At 36.7% G+C, this 25897-nt stretch overlaps 1 protein-coding gene across 5 annotated transcripts in view; it reads right to left on the bottom strand.

Moving 5' to 3' along the window:
* SGO2 (shugoshin 2) overlaps positions 1–25897 on the bottom strand; it is a 50976-nt gene that overhangs the window by 2503 nt on the left and 22576 nt on the right. For 3 of the 5 annotated variants that reach the window (XM_037850119.1, XM_037850120.1, XM_037850121.1), the window contains 3 exons: positions 15547–15794; positions 11649–14537; positions 10080–10230 (listed from right to left, as the gene is read on the bottom strand). In XM_037850119.1, the coding sequence (XP_037706047.1) occupies positions 10080–10230; positions 11649–14537; positions 15547–15794 (3288 nt within the window). Of the gene's footprint in view, positions 1–10079; positions 10231–11648; positions 14538–15546; positions 15795–25897 lie in introns of those variants that run through there. The other 2 variants (XM_037850122.1, XM_037850123.1) reach the window with 2 other exon arrangements.

Genomic DNA, 25897 nt, shown 5'->3' with positions numbered 1-25897 from the left:
TTACAAAAAGTGAACGTATATTAATTAAGTTACAAGGAATGCATTGGTAACTTCCATAAAGTTTTGACCACAATAAACTCGAATATATAAACAAAACAAAAAATAAAGACTCAGCCACCTGGAAATTTAAAATCCTCCTATTAAACAACTCCTGATTAAAAGGAGAAATTAAAAAATAGTAACAATATAAGCAGTACACAGTATCTGTAGGATACATTTAAAGCACTGATCAGCGGCAAATTCATTGTATTATATACTTTTTTGAATATAATAAAATAAAAATAAAGAACTTTCCAGCCCCCAAAACTAGAAAAAAGAACAAAGTAAATCAAAAGAAAATACAAGGAAGAAAATATTTAAGATAAAGCAGAAATCCAGGAGCTAGAGAACAGAAAAAGAGTAGATCTAATTAATCAAAATTCTAATTTTTTAGAAAAGTTAACAAAACAGACCAACCACTAACTTGATTGATCATGGAAAAAAGGGGGGGGGGGGCACAAATATAAAGAATAATAAATGACAAAGGAGAAATAATTATTGAAAGAAAAGATATTTATAAATTCAACAGAGATAATTCTACAGACTTCTGTGAAAATAATTTTGAAAACACGTCCATTTACAATAGCAACAAAAAAACTATGAATAAATTTAGCAAGACGTGCAAAACCTACACGAAAGAAAACTTGAACAAAAGAAAGGCATCCCCTGTCCTTAGATAAGACAATTCAACATTATAAACACATTAGTTTCCTCTAAGTTAATGTATAAATTCAATGTTATCCCAATAAAAATATTCACAAGGTAGACCAGTGGTTTTCAACCCAGGGTTACCCCACCCTCCCTCCCCTGCCCATAACATTTTGTAATACAGGGAGACATTTTTGGTTGTTACAGGGGTTGCTACTGACTCTATTAGGTGAGGTTAAGGATACTAATAAACACTCTACAAAGCACAGAACAGTTCCTGCAACAAATTATAAAGCCCAAAATGTCAATAGAGCCTAGGTTGAAAAACTTGAGTCAGAGAAGTCAATACTAAAGTTCATATGGAAAAATAAACATTCAAAAATAGCCAGGAAAACACTAAAAAAGTAAAACCACAAAAGGAGACTAGCTGTTGCAGACATTAAAAACATACTGTAAAGTCTAAATAATAGACAAATAGACCACTGCAATGGAATAGAAAGTCCAGAATTCGAGTCCCCAAAACATGCATAGAGAAATTTAGTATATGAAAAGGTTACCATCTCTAATCTTTCAGATAAACCTGGATTTTTAAGTAAACAAATGGTGCTGGGACAACTGGGTAGCCATTTGCTAAAAGATAAAATTAGAACCATAGCTTATACCATAAATGAGGAAAAAAAAAACCCAAAAACTCCAAATAGACTAGGGATTTATGTAAGAAATGAAATTATACAAATACAAGAAAACATGGGTGAATTCCTCTTTAACCTCAGTATGCAGAAAGGCATTTTATGACTCAAAATTGAGTGACAATAAGATTAAAAAATTCATAAATTTAATAACTTAAAAAATTTACATGATAAAAACACAATAAACAAAGTCAAAAGGCAATTGACAGACTGGAAAAAAATATTGGCAATATATAAGGGTGAATATCACTAATAGTTAAAGAATTCTTAATAATTGAGAGCCATAGGACCAAAAACCCAACTGAAAAATGGGAAAACACAAATAAAAAAAGAAGTATTGCAACTGATGAATGGATAAGCAAAATGGAATATTATTCAGCTGTAAAAAGGAATGAAGTTCTGATACATGAGACAACATGGATGAATCCTGAAGGCTTCACATTAAGTGAAATAAGCCAGATACCAAAGGACAAATATTGTATGATTGCACTGATTTGAAACAATTAGAATAAAAGAACTCATAGTCAGAATCTACAATATAGTTTACCAGGGGACAGGGTGGGAATAGGGAATGGGAAGTCAAGGCTTAAAATGTACAGGATTCCTATTTGGAATGATGGGAATGTTGTAGTAATAGATGGTGCTGATGGTTGCACAACCTTGTGAATGCAATCAACAGCACTGAAATTCATATCTGAATATGTGTGCCAGTTTGAATATATTGTGTCCCCCAAACGCCATTATCTCTGATGTAATCTTGTGTGGGCAGACGTTATCAGTGTTGATTAGATTGTAATTCTTTGAGTGTTTCTTTGGAATGCACCCCACCCAGCAGTGGGTGATGACTCTAATTGGATAATTTCCATGGAGTGTTGGCCCGCCCACTGGGTGGGCCTTGATCAGTGGAGCCATATAAATGAGCTGACAGGCACAGGGAACTCAGTGCAGCTGTGAGTGACATTTTGAAGAGGAGCTACAGCCAAGAGGGACACTTTGAAGAAAGCACAGGAGCTGCAGATGAGAGACATTTTGAAGACGGCCATTGAAAGCAGCTCTTGCTCCAGAGAAGCTGAGAGAGGACAAATATCCCAAGTGCAACTAGGAGTGACATTTTTGAGGAACTGCAGCCTAGAGAGAAACATCCTGGGAGAAAGCCATTTTGAAACCAGAACTTCGGAGCAGACGCCAGCCACGTGCCTTCCCAGCTAACAGAGGTTTTCCAGACACCATTGGCCATCCTCCAGTGCAGGTACTCGATTGCCGATGTTACCTTGGACACTTTATGGCCTTAAGACTGTAACTGTGTAACCAAATAAACCCCCTTTATAAAAGCCAGTCCATTTCTGGTGTTTTGCATTCTGGCAGCATTAGCAAACTAGAACAGTATGATTAAAAGGGGAAATGTTAGATTGTATATATGGTAAGAAAATTAATTAAAAAAAAAAAATCCATGGAACTATACTACACAAACAGAGAATTGTAAGTTAAACCAAGGACCTTCATTAATAGTACCATTAAGAAAATGTGCAATCTTCAATTGTTACAAATGTTCCACACCAATGCAAGATGATGTTGGTCGGGCAGTGTGTGCGAATTCTGTATTTTATGCATGATTATTCTGAGGACCCACAATTTATCTAATAAAGGAAAAATAAACTTTATTTTATGATGGTTAGATCTATATGTCAACTTGGCCAGCTTTGGTACCCAGGTGTCTGGTCAAACAAGCACTGGCCTAACCAATACTGCAAGAACATTTGCTGGGAGGAGCTAAGATGGCGGCACAGAGAGGAGTGGAAGACTGTTAGTCCCCCTGGAACAATTCATGACCGAAAAACTAGTAAATAACCTGGAATAACTGCGGGGAGACAACAACCTGGGCAGCTCAGTGGAGAAAGCCTCAGCCGTTTTCAGCTTGCAGCTCTTCGCAGTCGAGAAAGCCTCAGCCACTTTAAAATTGCAGCACTCTGACCAGCAGAGTCAGAGAAACAAAGAATCTATTTATATGCAAATGACCTCTCTGGAGGGCGCATAGCTTCCCAAGAGGAAAGGGAGGGGCCCAGCTCTACTACCTGCCTTACATTTCGAACCAGACCCCAGAGCTTGGGGGAGGAGAGCCGTGGGCCACACCCCCTTACACCAGCCCATGGCAGGCTGACAGGTGCACCTGCCAGGCAGGAAAGCACAGGGTGTGTCAATCCTCTAAGAAAAACCATCAGGGAAACCGGACACTGAATATTTCCTCCTTCTGTGACCTGAGCTTATTCTCCTCTGGGAAAACCTGATTGGGGTGGCCTAGGAGGTCAGATGCCTAGACAACAGAAAACTACAACCTACACTAGGAAAAATGAAGTTATGGCCCGGTCAGAGAAACAAACTTATACTGCACCAGAGATACAAGAATTTAAACAACTAATGCTACATCAAGTCAAAAAGTTTAGAGAAGATATGGCAAAAGAGATAAAGGCTATAAAGAAAACACTGGGTGTACATAAGGCAGAAATTGAAAGTTCAAAAAAATAACTAGCAGAATGTACGGAAATGAAAGGCACAACACAAGAGATGAAAGACACAATGGAAATATACAACAGATCTCAAGAGGCAGAAGAAAACACTCAGGAACTGGAGAACAAAACACCTGAAAGCCTACACACAAAGGAGCAGATGGAGAAAGGAATGAAAAAATGTGAGCAATGTCTCTGGGAACTTAAGGATGAAATGAAATACAAGAATGTACATATTATTGGTGTCCCAGAAGGAAAAGAGAAGGGAAAAGGGGCAGAAGCAATAATAGAGGAAATAATCAATGAAAATTTCCCATCTCTTATGAAAGACATAAAATTACGGATCCAAAATGTGCAGCATACTCCAAACAGAATAGATCTGAGTAGGCCTATGCCAAGACACTTAATAATCAGATTATCTAATGTCAAAGACAAAGAGAGAATCCTGAAAGCAGCAAGAGAAAAGTGATCCATCACATACAACGGAAGCTTAATAAGACTATGTGTGGATCTCTCAGCAGAAACATGGAGGCAGTAAGGAAGTGGGGTGATATATGTAAGATACTGAAAGAGAAAAACCACCAAACAAGACTCCTATATCTAGCAAAACTGTCCTTCAAATATGAGGGGGAGCTCAAAATATTTTCCAACAAACAGACAAGAGACTTTGTGAACAAGACACCCGCCCTACAGGAAATACTAAAGGGAACACTACAGAGTGATAGGAGAAGACAGGAGTGAAAGGTTTGGAACACAATTTTGGGAGATGGTAGCACAGCAATGTATGTACACTGAATAAAGATAACTATGAATATGGTTGAGAGAGGAAGGTTGAGAGCATGTGAGACATTAGAAGAAAGGAGGAAAGATAAAGACTGGGACTGTGTAACTTGGTGAAATCTAGAGTGTTCAACAATTGTGATAAAATGTACAAATATGTTCTTTCACGAGGGAGAACAAGCGAATGTCAACCTTGCAAGGTGTTAAAAATGGGGAGGCATTGGGGGAGGGATGCAATCAACATAAACTAGAGACTGCGATTTAAAAAAAAAACAAAAAAAAAAACCTCATATACCCACAACTTGTAATAAGGAATGAAGTTGAAGTTCTGGTGCACGCTACAACATAGATGAACCTCAAAAACATTGCGCTGAGCGAAAAGAGCCAGATGCAAAAGGACAAATATGGTGTGATCTCACTTATATGAGTGAATTAGAATCTGCAAATACATAGACTTGGAAATTAGAATACAGTTTACCAGGGACAGGAGGTAGAGGGAAGGCAGGAGTTAATGGTTAATGGGTAGAGTTTTTTGGGGGTAATGAAAAAGTCTTGGTGATGGTAGTGCAAGAGTGTGAATGCAATGAATGCTGCTGAATTGTATGCTTGAAAGTGTTTAAAATGGGAAGTTTTACGTTGAATCTATGTTGCCAGAAAATTTTTTTAAAACCAAAAAAAAAAAAACAAAAAATTTCCTGGTTTAGTAAATCATCAGTCAACTTGATGCATCTGTGGCTGATTATATTAATGAAGGGCGTGTCTTGACAATGAGAGAATTCAATCGGCTGGATTTAATTCAATAAGTTAAAGACTTTAAAGGGAGAAGAGAGAGAACCTTCACTTCTTCTTCGCCTGGCCAGTGTCTCCTGAGGAGCTCATCAAACACCTTCCCTGGAGTTGCCAGTTCACTGCTGGCCCTATGGATTTTGGACTTGTGCATCCCCACAGTTGTGTGACACTTTTATAAAACCTTATATTTACTGATATCTCTTGCTGGTTCTGTTTCCCTAGAGAACCCTAACTAATACATAAACAAACAGAAAAAAAAAAAAAAAAAAGTATTGGCCCTCAAGCATATGAAAAAAACATTTAAACTCACTTACAGAGAAATACAAATTAAAACCAACCTGATACCATTTCTTATCTATTAGACTGGCAAAATAAAAAACATGACAACACAATCTGTTTATTAGGCTGTGGGGAAACATGCTCCAACACAGTAGTGGTGGGAAAATGCAAATTGGTACAAGCCTCTGAAGGAAAGTGTGGCAATACCTAACAAAACTACCTAAGCAATTTGTAAACCCAACAATCCCACTTCAAGAATCTACCCTGAAGATACACCCTCGACAATATGAAAATATATATGCACAAGATTATTCATATTGAAAACAACCGAAATGTGCAGATATAAAAATGTGATTGAATAACCTATAGTATCTATACACAATGAAGTATTATCAAATTGTAAAAAAGAAAGAGGAAGATCTCCATGAATTATATGGAGTGATTTCCAAGAAATACTGTTAAATGAAAAAAGCAGAGCCCAACAGAATATCAACATTATACTACCTTTATATAAGGAAGAAGGGGATATTAGAAAAGATACCCATAGCTGCTTATTGGTGCAAGTGAAATACAGAAAGGATAAACCAGAAACTAAAGAAATTGGGTATCCATAAGAGGTAGGTGAAAATGGGATAGAAAGAAGGGTAATGGGAATAGGGTAGCAAGGATGAAGTAGTTGTCATTTCTCTGCATATACCATTTTGCATAGCTCTGACTTTTACAACCCTAGAAATGTTTCACATACCCCAAAAGTACGCACACACACAAAAAAAACAAGATGTGAGGGGAGAACAAAATGGAATACAAACAATAACATAAATCTAACTGGATTACAAATGAATAATATAACTACATTGAAGGAAGTGGGGAAGAAAAGAATGAACCTAACATAAAAAGAACTATACATAAATGCCATAATCTAATCAGTAAATATGTTTTTCAGAGGGTCTGGGTTACAAATTCTGAAAGTGCTTTATGTAAATGCTAGAATTGAACAAATTGACAGCCAGAAGCTGAGGGCCTCTGTCCTACAACCATGAGGAAATGAATTTTGCCAATAACCCTGATGAGCTTGAAAGGGGATTCTTCCCCAGTAGAGCTTCAGTGAGAACAGCATGGCTGATAACTTGGTTGCAGTTTTGAGTCCCTAAGCAGAGCAACTAAACCATGGCTGGACTCCTGACCCACATAAAACTGAGAGACAATAAACGTGGGTTATTTGAAACCACTAAGTTTATGGTAATACTGTTACATAGCAATAGATAACAAATTCAAAACAATATAAGCAATGATCATTTTTAGTGCCCAGATTTTGGTTTCTAAATACTGTTTTCCAATCAAAGGAACCAGGCTCTTGCAGAAATGCCTAGTTTCAGGGATGGGGGAGGAAAAACATAAGATGAGCCTGGAAAATCTTGTGTGTCAGAAAGTAAGGAAGTACTCAAAATAGTTATGGAGCCTTATCCAAAGAACACAGCAGTCAAACTGAGGGAACTCTTAATGGCTGAAGTTAGAATAATTTGGGCCACAGAATAAATATTGATAGTACTGGATTTAACCTATACAATAAAATAAATATCCATGAGCCCATACTGATATAAATAAATACATAGGGGAGAAGGGACAGCTTTTCATTACAGAAGAGAGATTTCTTACAGAAGAATTTCAATTAAATAAAAAGTAGAGGGAAAAGACAGAAATAGAAAATCACTAATAAGCAAATACCACAGTAATAATTGTTGCAGGCAAGGTCTACCAATGGATGCTAAACTAGGCAGGCTATCTGAGGAGAAACAGGATGAACAAACTTAAAAGCATCTCCTCCAATGATTGTTAACTATAAAGGGAGAGACAGTAACTTTATAGTGAAGAAACCGAGCAGATACCACATGTGCCAGTTTGGATGTATTATGTTCCCCAAAATGCCATTATCTTTGACGCAATCTGGTGGGGGCAGACTTGTATTAGTGTTGATTAGATTGCAATCCTTTGATTGAGTGTTTCCATGGACATGTGACTCAAATCAACGGTTAGCAAAACATTTGATGGGATAATTTCCATGGAGGTGTTACCCCACCCATCCAGGGTGGGTGTTAATTGGATCACTGGAGTCACATACAGGAATTCACAGACAGAAGGACCTCAGAGCAACTGAGAGTGACATTCTGAAGAGGAGCTGCAGCTAACAGAGGACAAAACACCCCAGGGGCAACATCTTGGAGAACGCCATTTTGAAACGCAACCTGAGAGCAAGCAGATGCCAGCCACATGCCTGGTTCTAAGGTAATAGAGGTTTTCAGATGCCATCCACCATCCTTCATTGAAGGTACCCTGTCATTGATGCCTTACCTTGGTCAATTTATGGCCTTAAGACTGTAACTCTGTAACCAAATAAACCCCTTTTATAAAAGGCAATCCATTTCTGGTGTTTTGCAAAATGGCAGCATTAGCAAACCGCAATACCACCTTAACCAAAATTCACACCAGTATTATAAGATATATTGACATGATGAACCCCTTGATATGATGCAATGAGAAGGACACATCATTTCCATAATATTCTTGCCAAAAATGCATAACTGCACTATGGTTATAAGGAAACATCAGACAAACTCAAATTGAGGGGCATTCTGCAAAACAACTGACCAGTACTCTTCAAGGGTGTCAAAGTCATCAAAGACAAGGAAAGGCTGAGGAACTGTCACAGACTGGAGGAGGCTAAGGAGAAACCACATTAATTACAACATGGGATGCTGGATAGGATTCTAAAACAGAAAAAGAGCATTAGTGGAAAAACTGGTGAAATTCAGATAAATCTATAGTTTAGTTAATAATATTGTACCAGTGTTAATTTTCTAGGTTGGATACCTACATAGTGGGTATGTAAGATGTTAAAATTAGTGAAAGCTGAGTGAGGCATATATGGAAACCCTCTGCACTGTTTTTGTAATTCTTCTGTAAGTCTAAAATTAATTCAAAATAAAAAGTTTAAGAAAAGCTGTTGGCCCTTTATGTACTCCTAATTTGATTTTTTCACTTTCCCTTCTGATGCCATCTGCTGGTTACTGTTTTAAAATACCTGTCAGAACCAACCAATGTCTTTTTTTTTTTTCTTAATTTTTATTGTGATGACATATAAACAATACAGAATTTCCCATTTTAACCTCTATCATGTGTACAATTCAGTGATATTAATTATATATGTACTATGTGATCAATACCAACACCATCCATTACCCAAACTTTTTCATCACCCCAAACAGAAACTCCATAGCCATCAAGCAATAACTTTCCATTTCCACGCCCCTAAATCTGCAATTCCCAGCCCCTGGAAATCCACTTCTGTCGCTACATATTTGCTAGGTATTTCATGTAAGTGAAATTATACACTATCTGTCCTTCTTTGTCTGGCTTGTTTCACTCAACATGATATATTCAAGTTTCACTCATGCTGTATCAGACCTTCACTCATTTTTTACGGCTGAATAATATTCCACTGTGTGTATATACTATGTTTTGTTTATTCATTCATTTGTTGATGGACACTTGGGCTGCTTCTACCTTTTGGCTATTGTGAATAATGCTGCTATGATCATTGCTGTACAAATACCTGTTCAAGTCTGTTTTCAATTCTTTTGGGTATATACCTAGGAGTGGAATTGCTGGGTCATAAGGTAGTAATTCTATGTTTAACTTTCGGAGGAATTGCTAAACTGCTACAACAGCTGCTCCATTTTGCATTCCCACCAGCAGGGTATGAGGATTCTGATTTTTCTGCATCCCTGCTAACAGTGTGATTTCCTGTTTTTTTTTTAAAAAATAACAGTAACCCTCCTAGTGGGTAGGAAGTGGTATTTCATTGTGGTTTTGATTTGCATTTCCCAATACCAATGTCTGTTTATTTATTTTATAAAAGAAGCAAACACCAATACAATGCAAAGGAAAAGAAAATTTAAAGACATTTTTCTCTTTCTTCTGAAAATACGGTTCCAATATGATCAGGTTCTCCAAAATAAGTAGTTGATTTATTCTTTAAAACATTGAGATCTTTGAGCAAAAAATCCTGTTCAGAGAATAAATTCCTTCAAATCTTACTCAGATCATACTGTGGTTGTTACATATCAACATTATAAGTTTTATCACTATTCAAAAGTATTAAACCAACCAATAATGTCTTTTTTTTCTTAAATTTTATTGTGATGACATATATACAATATGAAATTTCCCATTTTAACCTCTATCATGTGTGCAATTCAGTGATATTATATATTCACTATGTGTTCAATACCACCACCATCCACAACCCAAACCTTTTCATCACCCCAAACTTTAGTATCACCGAAATACTTACTGTTTGAGACTTGGTTCTTTTAAAGAGAGAGGAGTACACTTCCTCCTTCTGATTGGCTGCTCTGAAGATGGATCTTCTGATTTATTTTCAGATTTAGGAGAATGATTTGAAACAACACTGGTATTTGTCAAGTCTTGTAGTATTCTGTCCCCTGAAAAGAATAATATTCTTATAAACATTTGGAATAAAATATATAGAGATGTAGAAATAGATATGGGAAATATGGTGGTTTGAAGTAATAGGGAGCAAATTTTAAAACTTAATTATAACTTTAAATATTACAATAGCACTGAAAAATCTATGAATCAGTTCAATTTTTTCCAACAATATTGAGGGGAAATGAGACTTAAAATCTGAAACACACTATCAAAGAAGTCTCCAACATTTTAATTCTGAAATCACATATAGGCTGACAAATTCTTTAGGTTCAACTCTATTCACAAAATTACACAAGTTAATGCACATTCATTCAATGTGCACTCAGTGAAAGGCACAACAAGGAGTATAAAGAAAAAAGATGATTCACCAGTTCTCTAACATATCCTGTAATTATTGACCTTTGTACTTCTTTTTGCTACAGTGTTCCTTTCACCTGGAGCAGCCTTATCCATCAAAATCCTAGTGTTTAACATACATATTGATAGTTAGGTCCCCAACAGAAAATTTTTATTGATATGGAAATGTTTCATTTTAAAAAATTTCTAATGACAAAGGATCCAATATTAAGGAAAAATGTGGGATAAAAATTTTATGTGTAATATGATTTCAAATATGTATTTAAAAATCCATAGATTAAAGTATGGATGCTCATGCCAAAATATTGGCAATAGTTCTTTCAGGTGATTTTTTTTTGTTTTCTGATTCTCAACTTTCAATTTTATACAATGCATATTATTTTAATAACTGAAGAAAAATAAAAAGGAAACACTAAAGCTAGAAATCTACTTATCCTTCAGGGCCTAAAATGCTACCTACTTCATGACATCTTTGCAGATTCCTCTAGTCACAATCACTTCCCATTGCATCCCTTAGCATTTACCACCTAAATTAACCATTTACCACATATTAACCACTATTTTTGTTACTTTTACATACCTCTATCCTGAGGAAAGGAAGCCGGTATTATTTATTTTTTAATCCTCTACAATACCTATTATAATGTTTTTATCACATTAAATATAAATAACTGTTGAATGGTGAAATAGTCACACCCTCAAGAAACTTGCAATTGTTTTAGTAAAATAAAACAAGTACAACTCATTATTGTATTTATTTAAAACATTCAATGTCCTTCAAACACAAGAGGAAATCATCTGCCCTAAAGCCATTATTAGACAAGTTTGTGGTAATGGCTGAATCAGTTTTAGGTGTTGAATACACAAGATACTCTCACCTGTTATGCACCCAAAGTATTAAAATTTCTAAATCCTTTCATGTTGCTTCTATATATCAAGCTACAAATTACAGTTTTAAAATTCCACAAAACTTAAGTTATAACAGTTAATACCTTACTGGATAAGGAAAAAAAAAGTCACTTCTAAAACTTAATCACTTCAGATATTAACCTACCTATTCTTGATTTCTGTACTCTTTGGCTGACTTTAAATTTCATCTCTCTTGTCTTCTTACGCACGTCACCACTTACTTGAGAAACTGATGAGTTCTTTGGGGCAAAATTTTCTTTTATTATCAGATTTCTACTCACAGGTACTGGACTCTCATAAACAGTGTCAAAGGAGGAATCCTGTATTTTAGGTGAATATATCTGAGATAAAGATTTAAACACATTTGCATACAAGTCTGGCTCAATTGTGACAATTTCCTCATTCTCCAAATTTTTTTTATCAATTTTTTCAGATTCAGCTGACTTTCCCTGTACAATGTCAGATATCGCCTCCATTATTTCACAGCTGACAGGAGGAGAATCTATGAAGGTCTTCCTTTTCTTTGATTTGGATATCATTCTATTTACTTTTTTGACCTTGCACTTTCCTTCTTTTACCACTTCCACAAAAGGGATACCCCTTTTTTTATTCAGAGTTGCAGTGCTTTGCTTCCGATTGTTATGTAGTTCAATTTGGTTTCCAGGATCAAAATGAGACTCACTAGTAATTTGTTTTAGATCTGATTCTAAGCAGACAGAAATCTGTGAAGAATCTATTAACTGCAAAATAGGTTTGCTCTTACCTTTTGCCAAAACATTCTTTGCCTTGCTGGATTCTTTCCTATGCTTTTTAACTAATTTGTAAGGATTTGAAGTTTGATCACAATTTTCCTTTTCATTACTGTTGATTTCCAAACAGTATCCACTAGTAATGCTTTGGCATTCAAGTCTTTGTTTACTTGTTATGAAATCAACATCTCCTGTATTGCTTTCTAGATCATGCTCATCTTTGTCATTATCCTCATACATTTGGTTCATTTCTGAAATTAACTGTGTCTTCCGGTTTACTTTCTGCCTAAGTTTCTTATTTATTTTTGATTCATTTTGCTGAACAGGTTGTATATCAGTGACATGCTTTTCCACACCCAGTATATTCTGGGTCTCACAATCATATAAATTTCCATTATCTTCGGTGGAAAGATTAGCTATTTGCAATTCATTTGTAACTTTCAAGTCTTCTGAAATGGCTTTTTTATCCTTTGGTGTTAGAGAAAAGAAGTTACCTTTTTCCAGGTCATGCATGCCTTTGTCATCATTCTCATTTATTTGGTTCATTTCCGAAATTACTTCTGTCTTCCGATATACCTTTTGCCGAAGCTTCTTATCTATGTTTGATTCATTTTGACAAACAGGTTGCCTATCATGGAAATGTTTTTTCACACCCAAAACATTTTGAGTCCCATAATCACATAAGTTTCCACTATCTTTGGTACAAAGAGTAGGTGTCTGAAACTCATCTGAGTCTTCTAGGTCTTGAGAGATGGTGTCTTTATCCTTTTGGGTTAGTAAAAAAAAGTTATTAGCCTTTTCTGGGCTATGCACACCTTTGTCATTACCTGTATGATTCACTTCAGAAATTATTTCTGTCTTCCGATTTATTTTCTGCCTAAGCTTCTTATTTACTTTTGATTCATTATGCTGAACAGGATATATATCAGTGATCTGCTTTTGCAAACCCAAAACACTCTGTGTCTCACAATCACACAGGTTTCCATTATCTCTGGTGGAAATAGCAGGCGTTTGAAACTCTTTTGAGACATCAAGCTTTCCAGAAATGGTTTCTTTATCCTTTTGGGTTTGGAAGAAAAAGTTACCTTTTTCTGGACCATGATCATCTTTATTAACACTCTCATATATGTGGTTCATTTCTGAAATTATCTGTGTTTTCCGATTTACTTTCTGCTTAAGCTTATTTATTTTTGATTCATTTTGCTGAACATATTGCTTATCAGTGATAAGCTTTTTCAAACCCAACATATTCTGGATCTTGTAATCAGATAAAATTCCATTATCCTTGGTGGAAAGACCAGCAATTTGAAATTCATCTGTAACTTCTAGGTTTTCAGAAATGATTTTCTTATCCTTTTTGTTTGGGAAGGAGTTACCTTTTTCTAACTTATGAATCACAAACGTCTGCCTAGAAGCTTTACTTTTATTACAGGTTAGGGAAATCTGAGTCATATCAAATTCACTCTCCTGCTGGAATTTATCCGAACTTTGGGAAAAAGAAGATATTTCCTCTTGCTTATTGATTCCATAAATTCTTCTCTTTTTATTACACTGTGTACTTTGTCTGTCATCTAGATCAAAGACATTATCAGGTGTTATTTCCTTCAGTATGTTCGTCTGAGTCAATTGTTCAGTACTGAAAATTAAATCTCTATCTTCTGAATCCCTTGTGCCATCCAGAACAACAGATCTTTCTGGTCTGTTTTCAATCTTTTCCTCAACATCTGCATCTGAACTATTTTTAAATTGTTGCTTTGATCTTTCTCTCTTTTTTTCAGAGCTTGAATCTTTCACTTTTCTGAAAGTTTTCAATACACAATCATTTGCTTTTTTATTACTTTTATTTTTAGTATTTGTTGAAACTGTAATAATTTTGCTTAGTTCACCAGCAGTTAAATCCATGTCTTCATCATACACAGTTTTCTGCAACTGAAAGTCATTGCTACTCTGAATTTTATTCACACACTCTGCAACAGGTTCAGTCATACACTCAGGTGAAGCAGGAAGGCAAGGAGGTATTTGTCTTTTAATATTTGCTTCATTAGTATGATCATTTATCTCATTACTCCAATTTAAATCTGAACCTGAAACCAGCTGTTGATCTAAATCTATCACAAAGGGAATATCTGCAGAAGGATTATTTGACTCCCAAGTTGACACACGTTTCTTCCTTTCGGTCACATTACTTGGAGATGGTTTCTCCTTTCTGTTGTTTATCGACTGAACATTTTTCATCTCACTCATTAGGGAATTCTTGGAACTTTGGTCTGAATGAGAAAGGCTTTCTATAAAATAAAGACAAACGAAATTAAGAAAAAAAGCAATGAGAAGGAATTTAGCATTTTAAACAAATGAGATTAAAATCAAGCTCTTTCACAGGTATGATATGTGACAATGTGCTCTGTTAAGATCTGTATATTACCAACAATCTATGCGGGTAAGAAATAAAGTAGAAAAGATCAGAGTATTCAAAAGTCACATTTTACATTTGTATCTACATTGAGAATACATCTGCCTCAGACCCAACAATAGAGTGGAATATTGCTAACAGTTTAGTCATTAACATATATTTCTAGAGTGGCTGGGAGATGAGCAAATAAACCCAAATCAGAGATAACTATGAAAAGGTTTATTATCAAAAGATTAAAAGCAAGAAGCTGAAATTTCAATAAATTTAATTATATAAGTTTAATAAACATATAAATTTTCAGAAACAAAAAAGAATTCTAAGCTCTAAATTCAATATAGTTATGGTTCCATAGTCCAATCTGAAAATCTATCACAAATACATAAGCATCAAAGAATACACCACAAGATTACCATTTAGAAATACCACATTAATAATACGTAAGCATTAACATTTTCTCCTGTTCAGTCATTATCCAGATTCAAATTTTTGCTTTACTACCAACTGGATATTATCTTGAAAAGTCACTGCACCTATTTAGACTCAAATTTTCTTAGCTATAAAACAGACAAAGTAAAACTAAAATAAATAAATGCTATCTTGCAATTTATATGCTAGGGCACCAAGAAAAAGTTCTTTAGGTCAACTCATGTCTAAACATTGTCTCCACGTAACAGTATTAGGCTACTGTGAATCTAACACTTGTGAGCATATTTAATTTTAAATTATAGTTTTTATCAGCAGTATTAAATGGCAGAAGTTATTAACAAATCTTCAATATAAGAGCTCTAACTTATTAACTGTACATCATTGTCCTCAAGAAAAAATCTGACGAATACAAACTATTTGATACAGACATACAAAATGAATTTTTAAAACAATCTCACCTTTGGGAAGTATATCAACAATAGAAGAAATATGTTCTGAATTATCTGAACCACATATATCCTGACTTTTATTTTCTTTAAGAAATAATGATTCCAACTTTTGCTGAGTTGATGAAGTTTGTCTTATTGATACTGAAGAGGGAATATCAGGTGATGTCTTTGATATAACATTGTTGTCACACTGCATTTTCTCTTTAATTTCATCATCATCATCATCATCATCATCATCATTTGAAGTTAAAGGAACCCTAAGGGAAAGAGCAAAATTCTGGAATGAGGGATTTTATATTTTATAAATAAAATATAAATAAAATAATATAAATTATAAATATAATTTATAAAATAAAATATAAATAAAATAATAAATATAAATGAAATAATTATTTAGGAAATTGCAGATAGTTCTTTCTATATTCCTTTTATTTAAGATTGAACAGAAAACCCTGCCCAGATACCTTTTCTTGTTCAATGAAGACAATTAAAGGTAACAAATAGTTCCTAGAAATACAGAAGTTGTCGTGACATAGGAATGCTTTCTTATTCACAATTAGTTTCTAGAAATACAGAAATTGTCATGAAATAGGAATGCTTCATACACATAGTCGCAGTGGCCCCAAAAGGAGAGATCTGATATAATCAATAATCTCTTAGGATAACACTACTAATTAAATAAATAAATTTCAAACATACTTACAAGTACTCATTTATTATATTTATAGTCTTCCTATACTTAAATTTAATTTTATGGAATTCCCAAAACTCTTTATCTGGCTTCATAAGTATAATTATATATAAAGTTATGAGATAAATAAATTTGTTGTTCCCAAGGAGCATTCATGTACAATTAATTCATATTCCTAGAGTAGTTAAATCTTTGGGGAAAAATGGAAGGTAGAAACCCATAGAAATGACTTGATAAACTGACAATCTTGAATTCAAATAAAGACTAATATCCCCTAATGCTAAAGATCTTGCTTTGTACCCCGAAAAAAATCACAGATAATCAAAAATTCTTAATAATGAAAAAAATAAATATTGAAAAATATTTGTTAAAATGTAAAGGTAACTACTCTTGGAATAACCATTGGGAGGAAATTTCTAAGCCACTTAAGAAAACAAGTTAGCAAAAATAAACTGAGTCATCAATGCACAAAAATCGTGTTTCTACACACAAGCAAAGAATGATCCAAAAAGGAAATTGAAAGAACAATTCTATTTACAACAGCATCAAAAAGAATAAAATACCTAGGAATAAATTTAATCAAGGAGGTGAAAGACTAGTACACTGAAAACTAGAAAACATTGCTGAAAGAAATGAAAGACCTAAATAAATGAAAAGACATCCCATGTTTACTGACTGGAAGACTTAGTATTGCTAAGATGTCAATACTACCCAAACGGACCTACATATCTACTGGTGTAATGCAATCCCACCAAAAATCCTAAACAAAGTCCTTTTATTTTTAGAAATGAAAAGCTGATTTTCAACATCATATGGAACCACAAGGGGCCTCAATTAGCCAAAACAATTTTCAAAAAGTAAACAAAGTAGGAAGACGCATATGTCTGGATTTCAATATTTACTATAAAGCTACAATAACCAAAACAGTGTGGTACTGGCATAAGGATAGACATATATACCACTGGAATTTAATTGAGAGTCTAGAAATAAACCCTAACTACTATAGTGTGCCTGTTTGAAGCTGTTATGCATCCCAGAAGAGCCATTATCTTTTAATCCAACCTTGTGCAGTGGGACTTTTGATTGAATGCTTCCATGGAGATGTGACCCACCCAACTGTGGGTGAGATCTTTGAATAAATTATTTCCATGGAGGTGTGAACCAGCCCATTCAGGGTGGGTCTTGATTAGTTTACTGGAGTTCTTGAAGAGAGCTCACGGAGAAAAACGAGCTCAGAGAAACTAAGAGAAACATTTTGAAAAGAGATGCTTAGAGAGAAAACATCCAGAGACATTTTGGATACAGTGTTGAAACCAGATGTTTGGAGATGCTAAGCTAAGAGATGAAGCCCAGAGTTTGCCTTGGAAAAGCTAAAAGTGAGAAACCACAGATGACTAAAGAGGAGGCCACTGGAATCAGAAGCTGAAAGCAATGCAAACTGGGAGCAAAGGACCAGCAGACCAGCCACGTACCTTCCCAGCTGACAAAGGTGTTCTGGACCCATTGGCTTTTCCTCAGTGAAGGTATCCTCTTGTTGGTTCCTTAGTTTAGACACTTTTATGACCTTAGAACTACAAATTTGTGAACTAATATACCCCCAATCTTGCCTCGTAATTTTTCTCTTTCAGAATTTTAAATATGTCATACCACTGGCTTCTCACATCTGTGGTGCCTGCTGAGTAGTCAGTACTTAGTCTTATGTCATTTCCCTTGTATGCGGTGAAACACTTCTCCCTTGCTGCTTTCAGAACTTTCTCCTTCTCTTCAGCATTTGACAATCTGATCAGAATATGTCTTGGAGTGGATCTGTTTGGGTTTATTCTATTTGCAGCTCGTTGGGCATCTTTTATTTGCATATTTATGTCATTTAGAAGGGCTGGGAAGACTTCCCCAACAATGTCTTTGAATACTCTTCCTAGCCTTTTTCTCTTCTCTTCCCTTGTAGAATACCAATGATTCTTATATTTGTGCGCTTCATGTTGTCCATCACTTCCCTGCGATCCATTTCAAATTATTCAATTTTTTCACCTCTTATTCTTTTGTGCTTTCACATTCCATCATCCTGTCCTCGAGTTTGCAAATTCATTCCTCTACCTCTTCAAATATGCTGTTATAGGTCTCAAGAATATTTTTAACTTGAACAACAGTATGTTTTATTTCCATAAGACCCACTATTTTTTTATTTACTCTTGCAAATTCTTTTCTTTATGCTCTTCTAGGGTTTTCTTCATTTCCTTTATATCCTTAGCCATGACACTGATGTTTGCATGTACTTCTTTGATTAACTGCTTCAAGTTCTGTGTCTCCTCTGGCCTTTTAATTTGGACATTTGGGTTATCCATATCTTGTGGTTTGTTCACATGCTTTATAATTTTCTGCTGTTTTTGTCCTCTTGGCATTTGCTTATCTTGATAGGGCTCTTTTGGGATATGCAGGGTTATTTGAACATTTATCTATAATTTGGCAGAGCTACAGCCTGGTGGAGTGAACTTTCCCTGACCTACCAGCAGATGGTGCTCCTGAGCCACCACTTACCATCAAGACAGTTCCCCCCAACTACGTCTATGCACTGAGTAGGAGTCCAAACAATGTGGAAGTCCAATCAGTGTACCAATTTCCTGTGTGCATTGGGGACTGTCAGCCCTGTGGGGGCGTGGACTGAGCAGTTTGGCAGGAAGTCCGCTGCAGGACATGGTGGTCACGGCCATTCCTGAGGCTGCAGGTGGAGTACTCTGAGGCTGCAGGGATGCACATCTTACCTTCCAGCTCAAATGCCCCATACTCCTTTGTTTGCTGGGCATCCATGAGTTCCTGGTACTGGGGGAGATCTCCTGGCACCTCCATGCAACACCCCTGCCTCTAGGCTGTGCATACTGTGGGCTTCCATGGAGGTACAGTGGACACCGTCACAAGTCCACCAAACCCCAAATTCCCTCAAGGAAGCTCTCGGCTGCAGTGCTGTGAAGGGTTATCTCCCAGCCAACTGCAAAGATTGCTGCAAGGAGCATGGAAAGCTGCCCCTCTCCGCACCTGTCTGCCTGCTCCAACCACCAGTCCCTGGCAAGGGAGCATCTTGGCCATGGGTCTGTGAAGGGTTATCACCCAAGCCACGTGCCGAGGGCAGTGCCCAGGTCGTGGAAGGCTGCTCCCCTCCACGATTGCCAGCTGGCTCCAATGCCTGTTCCCTGGCAGTGTTCGGGGCTGAACACTCACCAGTCTTAAACACAGTCTCTCTGTTTCTCCAAGTATACACTCACTATGGCTATAGAAGTCTCTGCCCAGCTGGTGGAACCCTGGACCTGCTATTCAGGGGCGCTTTCCATCCTTTTGTAGTGTTTTTCACAGAGGACAATTTTGTTCTGTCTCTCCTAGTCCTCCATCTTCCTGGAACAGAGCTAAACTGGCTTGTATATAGGGAATTTATTAGGTCACAAACTTTCTGTTCTAAGGCCACAAAAGTGTCCAAACTAAGGCATCAACAAGAGGATACCTTCACTGAAGAAAGGCTGATGGCATCTGGAACACCTGAGAAGGCATATAGCTGGCACCTGCTGGTCTTTTACTCCTGGGTCAGGTTTCAAAACGGCTTTCTCCAAACTTTCTCTGGGCTTCTGTCTCTCTTAGCAGCTCTCTCTCAGCTCCAGTGCATTCTTCCTTGTTCTCCCTGGGTGTTTCTCTCTAAGCTTCTGGGGGTCCTTTCTTAGCTTCTCTGGGGCAAACTCTGGGCATAATCTATTAGTTTAGCATCTCGAAAATCTTTCTGTCTGCATCTCCAAGCATCTTGGTTTGTGTTGGTTCTTAGCTTCTCTCGGGGGCAAACTCTGGTTTACGTATCTTAGCTTCTCTCCAAAATGTCTCTCTCAGCATTTCTGAGCTCCTTCTCCATGAGCTCTTTTAAATGATTCTAGTAAACTAACCAAGACCCACCTTAAATGGGCAGCCTCATACCAACATGGAAATGATTTAATCAAAGGTTCCACCCACAAATGGGTGTGTCACAACTCCATGGAAACAACCTAATCAAAAGGTCCTACCACACAAGATTGGAATAAAAGATCATGGCTCTTTTGGGGTTCATAATAGGTTCAAACCAGCACAAACCTCTACCCAGTTTGAGCAAAAGAGAAAGAAGAAACAAATTACTAATATCAGAAATGAAAGAAATAATGTTACTACAGATCGAAAACAAGCATTAAGAGAATAATAAGGGCATATTACAAACAACTTAATGCCAATAAACTTGACAACCTGGATGAAACAGATGACTTTCTTGAAAGACAAAATTTTTTTAAATTTACTCAGGAAGAAACAGAAAATCCGAAAAGTCCCATATGTATTTAAGAAACTAAATTCATAATTAAAAACTCTAAGCCCAGATTACTTCACTTGTGAGTTCTATCAAGTGCTGAAGGAAGAAATAACAACTGTACACAAACTTTTTCAGAAAACAGAGGAAAAAGGAAATACTTTCACCTCATTTTATGAAGCCAGCATAAACTTTATCAAAATCTATCAAAGATATTACAAGAAAATTACAGACCAATATCCCTTATGAACATAGATGCAAATTGGTAAAGATTTTGTTAAAAGGATACAAAAGTACTAACTATAGAGAAGGGAAAAAATACAGACACATATGTGTGTCTGTATATACAGAATTTGTGTTCATCATTAAAAGAGTGAAGAAGCAGGCCACAGAATGGGAGAAGAAATTTGTAGAACATGAAGAACTCATATACAGTATAAAATAATTCCTGCAAATATGTAAGAAAACAACAAACAACCCAATGGAAAAAAATAAGCATATGAGTAGACACTTAACTTCATTAACAATTTGGGAAATGAAAATTTAAACCTCAATATAATACCACTACACACCTCCAAAATGGCTAAAATGAGAGACAATAACAAGTGTTGCTGAGGATGCAGACCAACAAGAATTCTCATATATTGCTGATAGAAATGAAAACTGGTACAACCACTTTAGAAAACTGTTTTACTTTGTCCTAAAAATAAATATATGTAAACTCAATAATTTGACTCCTAGGTAGGTACTGACAGAAATGTGTATATATAATATTCATCAAAAGGCACATGCATGGCAGCACTATTTGAAATAAACAAAATTGGAAATAAACCTAAAGTTCACCATCAGAAGAATGGAAAAATTGTAGTATAATCATAGAAAATCACAAATACATACAAAAATCACACAAACTTTATAATTCCATTATACAAAATACAAAAACAGGCAAAACTAATGTATATTAGAAGTCAGGTTAGCAGGTGGTAGGTAGTCTCTAGAATGTGGCCAAGAGAAGTATCTGAGGTACTAGCAATGTTCTTTTTTTGACCTGTGTATTGGCTATATAGCAGTGTTCACACTTCGTGAAAATTTACGAAGCTCTAAAGATTTTTCACTTTTCTAGTATGTCTGTTACACTTCAAACAAAAGTTTACTTTAAGAAAACACAACGGGGGAGGAGCTAAGATGGCAGCATAGAGAGGAGTGGAAGACTGTTAGTCCTGCCCTGGAACAATTCATAAATGACCAAAAAACTAGTAAATAACCTGGAATAACTGCGGGAGACAAACGTGATTTTCCACTCATCATCCACCAACCTGAATTGGGAGGAATGCCCAAGATGGCAGCATAAAATCTGTAAGTAAAAACTGCGGCCCCACGCCGAGAGCCGAGAGCCAAGAGCCCCTTCCTCACGGAAGCCCGCGGTGCTAGAGAGCAGAACTCCCCAAACAAGCTAGTGTACCTCAGCCCAGCTCCAACTGGGGTTTTAATGTTAACTGCTCAATACAGACTGTGAATCTCCAACAAGCAGACAGAGGCTTTTGGTGACAACTGACCTTGGGAGAGTCAGGGGACAAATCTGTCTCAGGATGGGGAGCCCAGAGGATGGAGTGCTATCTCCGGCTGATGGGTGAATCTGGGAGCTTTCTGTCCCTTTCTCTCTCTATGGAGAAAGTCTCAGCCATTTTCAGCCCGCAGTGCTTTGCAGAATAAAAAGCATCAGCCATTTTAAAATTGCAGCACTTTAACCAGCAGAGTCAGAGAAACAAAGAACTTATTGATAAGCAGATGACCTCTCTGGAGGGGGCATAGCTTCCCAAGAGGAAAGGGAGGGACCCAGCTCTACTGCTTGCCTTACCATAACCAGACCCCAAAGCCTGGGGGAGGAGAGCCACAGGCCACATCCCCTTACACCAGCCGGTGAAAGGCTGACAGGTGCACCTTCCAGGCAGAAAAGCACAGGGTGTGTCAATCCTCTAAGAAAAACCATCAGGGAAACTGGATACTGAATATTTCCTCCTTCTGTGACCTGAGCCTGTTCTCGTCTGGGAAAACCTGATTGGGGTGGCCTAGGAGGTCAGATGCCTAGACAACAGAAAACTACAACCTACACTAAGAAAAACGAACTTATGGCCCAGTCAAAGGAACAAACATACCCTTCAACTGAGATATAGGAATTTAAACAACTAATGCTAAATCAATTCAAAAAGTTTAGAGAAGATTTGGCAAAAGAGATAAAGGCTATAAAGAAAACATTGGCATATGTAAGGCAGAAACTGAAAGTTCAAAAAAACAACTATCAGAATGCATGGAAATGAAAGGCACAACACAAGAGATGAAAGACACAATGGAAACATACAACAGCAGATCTCAAGAGGCAGAAGAAAACACTCAGGAACTGGAGAACAAAACACCTGAAAGCCTAACACAAAGGAGCAGATGGAGAAAAGAATGAAAACATGTAAGCAACGTCTCCGGGAACTCAAGGATGAAACAAAGAACAAGAATGTACGTATCACTGGTGTCCCAGAAAGAGAAGAGAAGGGAAGAGGGGCAGAGGCAATAATAGAGGAAATAATCAATGAAAATTTCCCATCTCTTATGAAAGACATAAAATTACAGACCCAAGAAGCACAGCATACTCCAAACAGAATAGATGTGAATAGGCCTATGCCAAGACACTTAATAATCAGATTATCTAACGTCAAAGACAAAGAGAGAATCCTAAAAGCAGCAAGAGAAAAGCAATCCGTCACATACAAAAGAAGCTTAATAAGACTATGTGTGGATCTCTCAGCAGAATCCATGGAGGCAAGAAGGAAGTGGTGTGATATATTTAAGAAACTGAAAGAGAAAAACCACCAACCAAGAATCCTATATCCAGCAAAGCTGTCCTTCAAATATGAGGGAGAGCTCAAAATATTTTCCAACAAACAGACAACAAGAGACTTTGTGAACAAGACACCCACCCTACAGGAAATACTAAAGGGAACACTACAGAGTGATAGGAGAAGATAGGAGCGAGAGGTTTGGAACACAATTTGGGAGATGGTAGCACAGCAAAGTAAGTACACTGAACAAAGATAACTATGAATCCGGTTGAGAGAGGAAGGTTGGGAGCATGTGAGACACTAGAAGAAAGGAGGAAAGATAAAGACTGGGACTGCGTAACTCAGTGAAATATGGAGTGTTCAACAATTGTGATAAAATGTAGAAATATGTTCTTTTACAAAGGAGAACAAGTCAACCTTGCAAGGTGTTAAAAATGGGGAGGCATTGGGGGAGGGATACGATCAACTAAACCAGAGACTGTAACTAACAGAACCATTGTATTATGTTTCCTTTATTGTAACAAAGGCGATATACCAAGGTAAATGCAGATAAGAGGGGGGATAGGGGAGGCGTGTTAGATACTTGACATTGGTGGTGGTGTCTGACTCTTTACTCTACTTTGATTTAACGTTATTTTTGCTTTTGCTGCTTCCTAGTGTCATTTTTTTTTCTCTTTCTTTTTTCTTTTTCTTTTGCCTCTCTGTGGGAAACTGAGTCTTCCATGTTGCCTGAGGCATATCTAGGGTGGTGACTTGGAATGCTGAGCTGCAGGCCTGCATAGAATGCCATGCAGGCCCGCCCTGTAAAGAGGTGTGTCTTGTGACTACCATTATCTTAAACCTAGATTGGATACACCTGATGGACTTTCCCCCACCTGAGCACCTTTAGCATATACACCTAATCTTCTGAAATAAATAGCTGGAGCAAGGCTGCACTGTCGTCCACTTAGCACGAGACACAAGTGGGCCCCCTGCTCCCTTAATTCTTAGCTTTGTGTCCGTGTCTCATTCCTGCATCGCCCTGTCAGCAATACCTCTCTACCTTCTTTGACTCTCCCTCCTGCCTTGTGGAAGAAATGTAGATGCCCTTATATAGATAGTGAAGGTGGTGAACACATAAATATGTGATCATACAGAGAACCATCAATTGTTTACTTAGAATGGAATGTATGGCATGTGAACAAAACCATCTAAAAAAAAAATGGGTTGATGAAGAAGCCTTGAGGGCAATATACTGAGTGAAATAAGCCAGACACATACGGACAAATATTGCTGGGTCTCACTGATAGGAACTAATTATAATATGTAAATTCATAGACATGAAATATAAGGTACCAAGATACAGGACGAGGCTAAAGAATGGGGAGTGGTTGCTTAGTATGAGCAGAATGTTCAACTAGGATGATCTTAAATGTTTGGAAATGAACAGAGGTGTTGGTAGCAAGACGTGAGAATAACTAACAGTGCCGAATGGTGCGTGAATGAGGTGGAAAGGGGAAGCTCAGAGTCATATATGTCACCAGAAGGAAAGTTGGAGGTCAAAAGATGGGAATGTATAAAACTGAATCCTATGGTGGGCAATGTCCATGATTAACTGTACAAATATGAGAAATCTCTTCCATGAACCAGAACAAATGTATGACAATACAATTAGAAGGTAATAATAGAGGGGCATATAGGAGAAAAAATATATACATATTGCGAACTATATAGTAAAGTTAGTAGTATTTCAACGTTCTTTCATAAACAGTAACAAATGTACTATACCAATACTACAAGTCAACAATTGAGAGGGGTTAGTTAGGGATATGAGAGGATTCGAGTTTCCTTTCCTTTCCTTTTTTTTTTTTCTTTTTTCGTCTTTTGCTTTTTTTCTTGTCTGGAGTAATGAAAAGGCTCTAAAAATTGAACAAAAATTAAGTGTGGTGATGGATGCACAGCTGTATAAGGATACCAGGGGCAACTGATTGTACACTTTGAATCTTTGGATAATTGTATGGTATGTGAACAATCTCAATAAAACTTAAAAAAAAAAAAGATGTGATGACGGATATGAACCAACCATCAGTAGAAGAAACTTGCTGAAGGCTATAGTTTCTACATAACCAAATCCAATCAATGTGTCTATGGTGGTAACAACTGATGTGAAAGGGAACTACAAGCTGCTCTGTTAAGCTGCTCTGTTGCTCAGTTTTATAACTGTTTTTAGAGAGAATATGCAAATAGAAGGGAATAGAAATCAAGGAGGTCAGAAAACAAAGGAGCAAATAATAGGCAAAAATTTGGCAGGGCTTACTCTTCTGGAGAGTCAATGAATCTGGCAGCATCTAGTCCATAGGAGAAAAAAAAAAAAGAAAACACAATGGGGGATGTGACAGTTTGAAACTGTTATGACTCCACAAAAGCCTTGTTCTTTAATGCAATCTTGTGGGAACAGATATATTAGTCTTTTGATTAGGGTGGAACCTTTTGATCAAGTGTCTCCGTGGAGATGTGACTCACCCAACTGTGAGTGAGATCATTAATTAAATT

Source organism: Choloepus didactylus, chromosome 9, assembly GCF_015220235.1.
Source record: "Choloepus didactylus isolate mChoDid1 chromosome 9, mChoDid1.pri, whole genome shotgun sequence".
NCBI classification, from domain to species: Eukaryota; Metazoa; Chordata; class Mammalia; order Pilosa; family Megalonychidae; genus Choloepus; species Choloepus didactylus.
The sequence above is the reverse complement of the archived record's forward strand: the minus strand, read 5'-3'. Positions and strand labels throughout refer to the sequence as shown.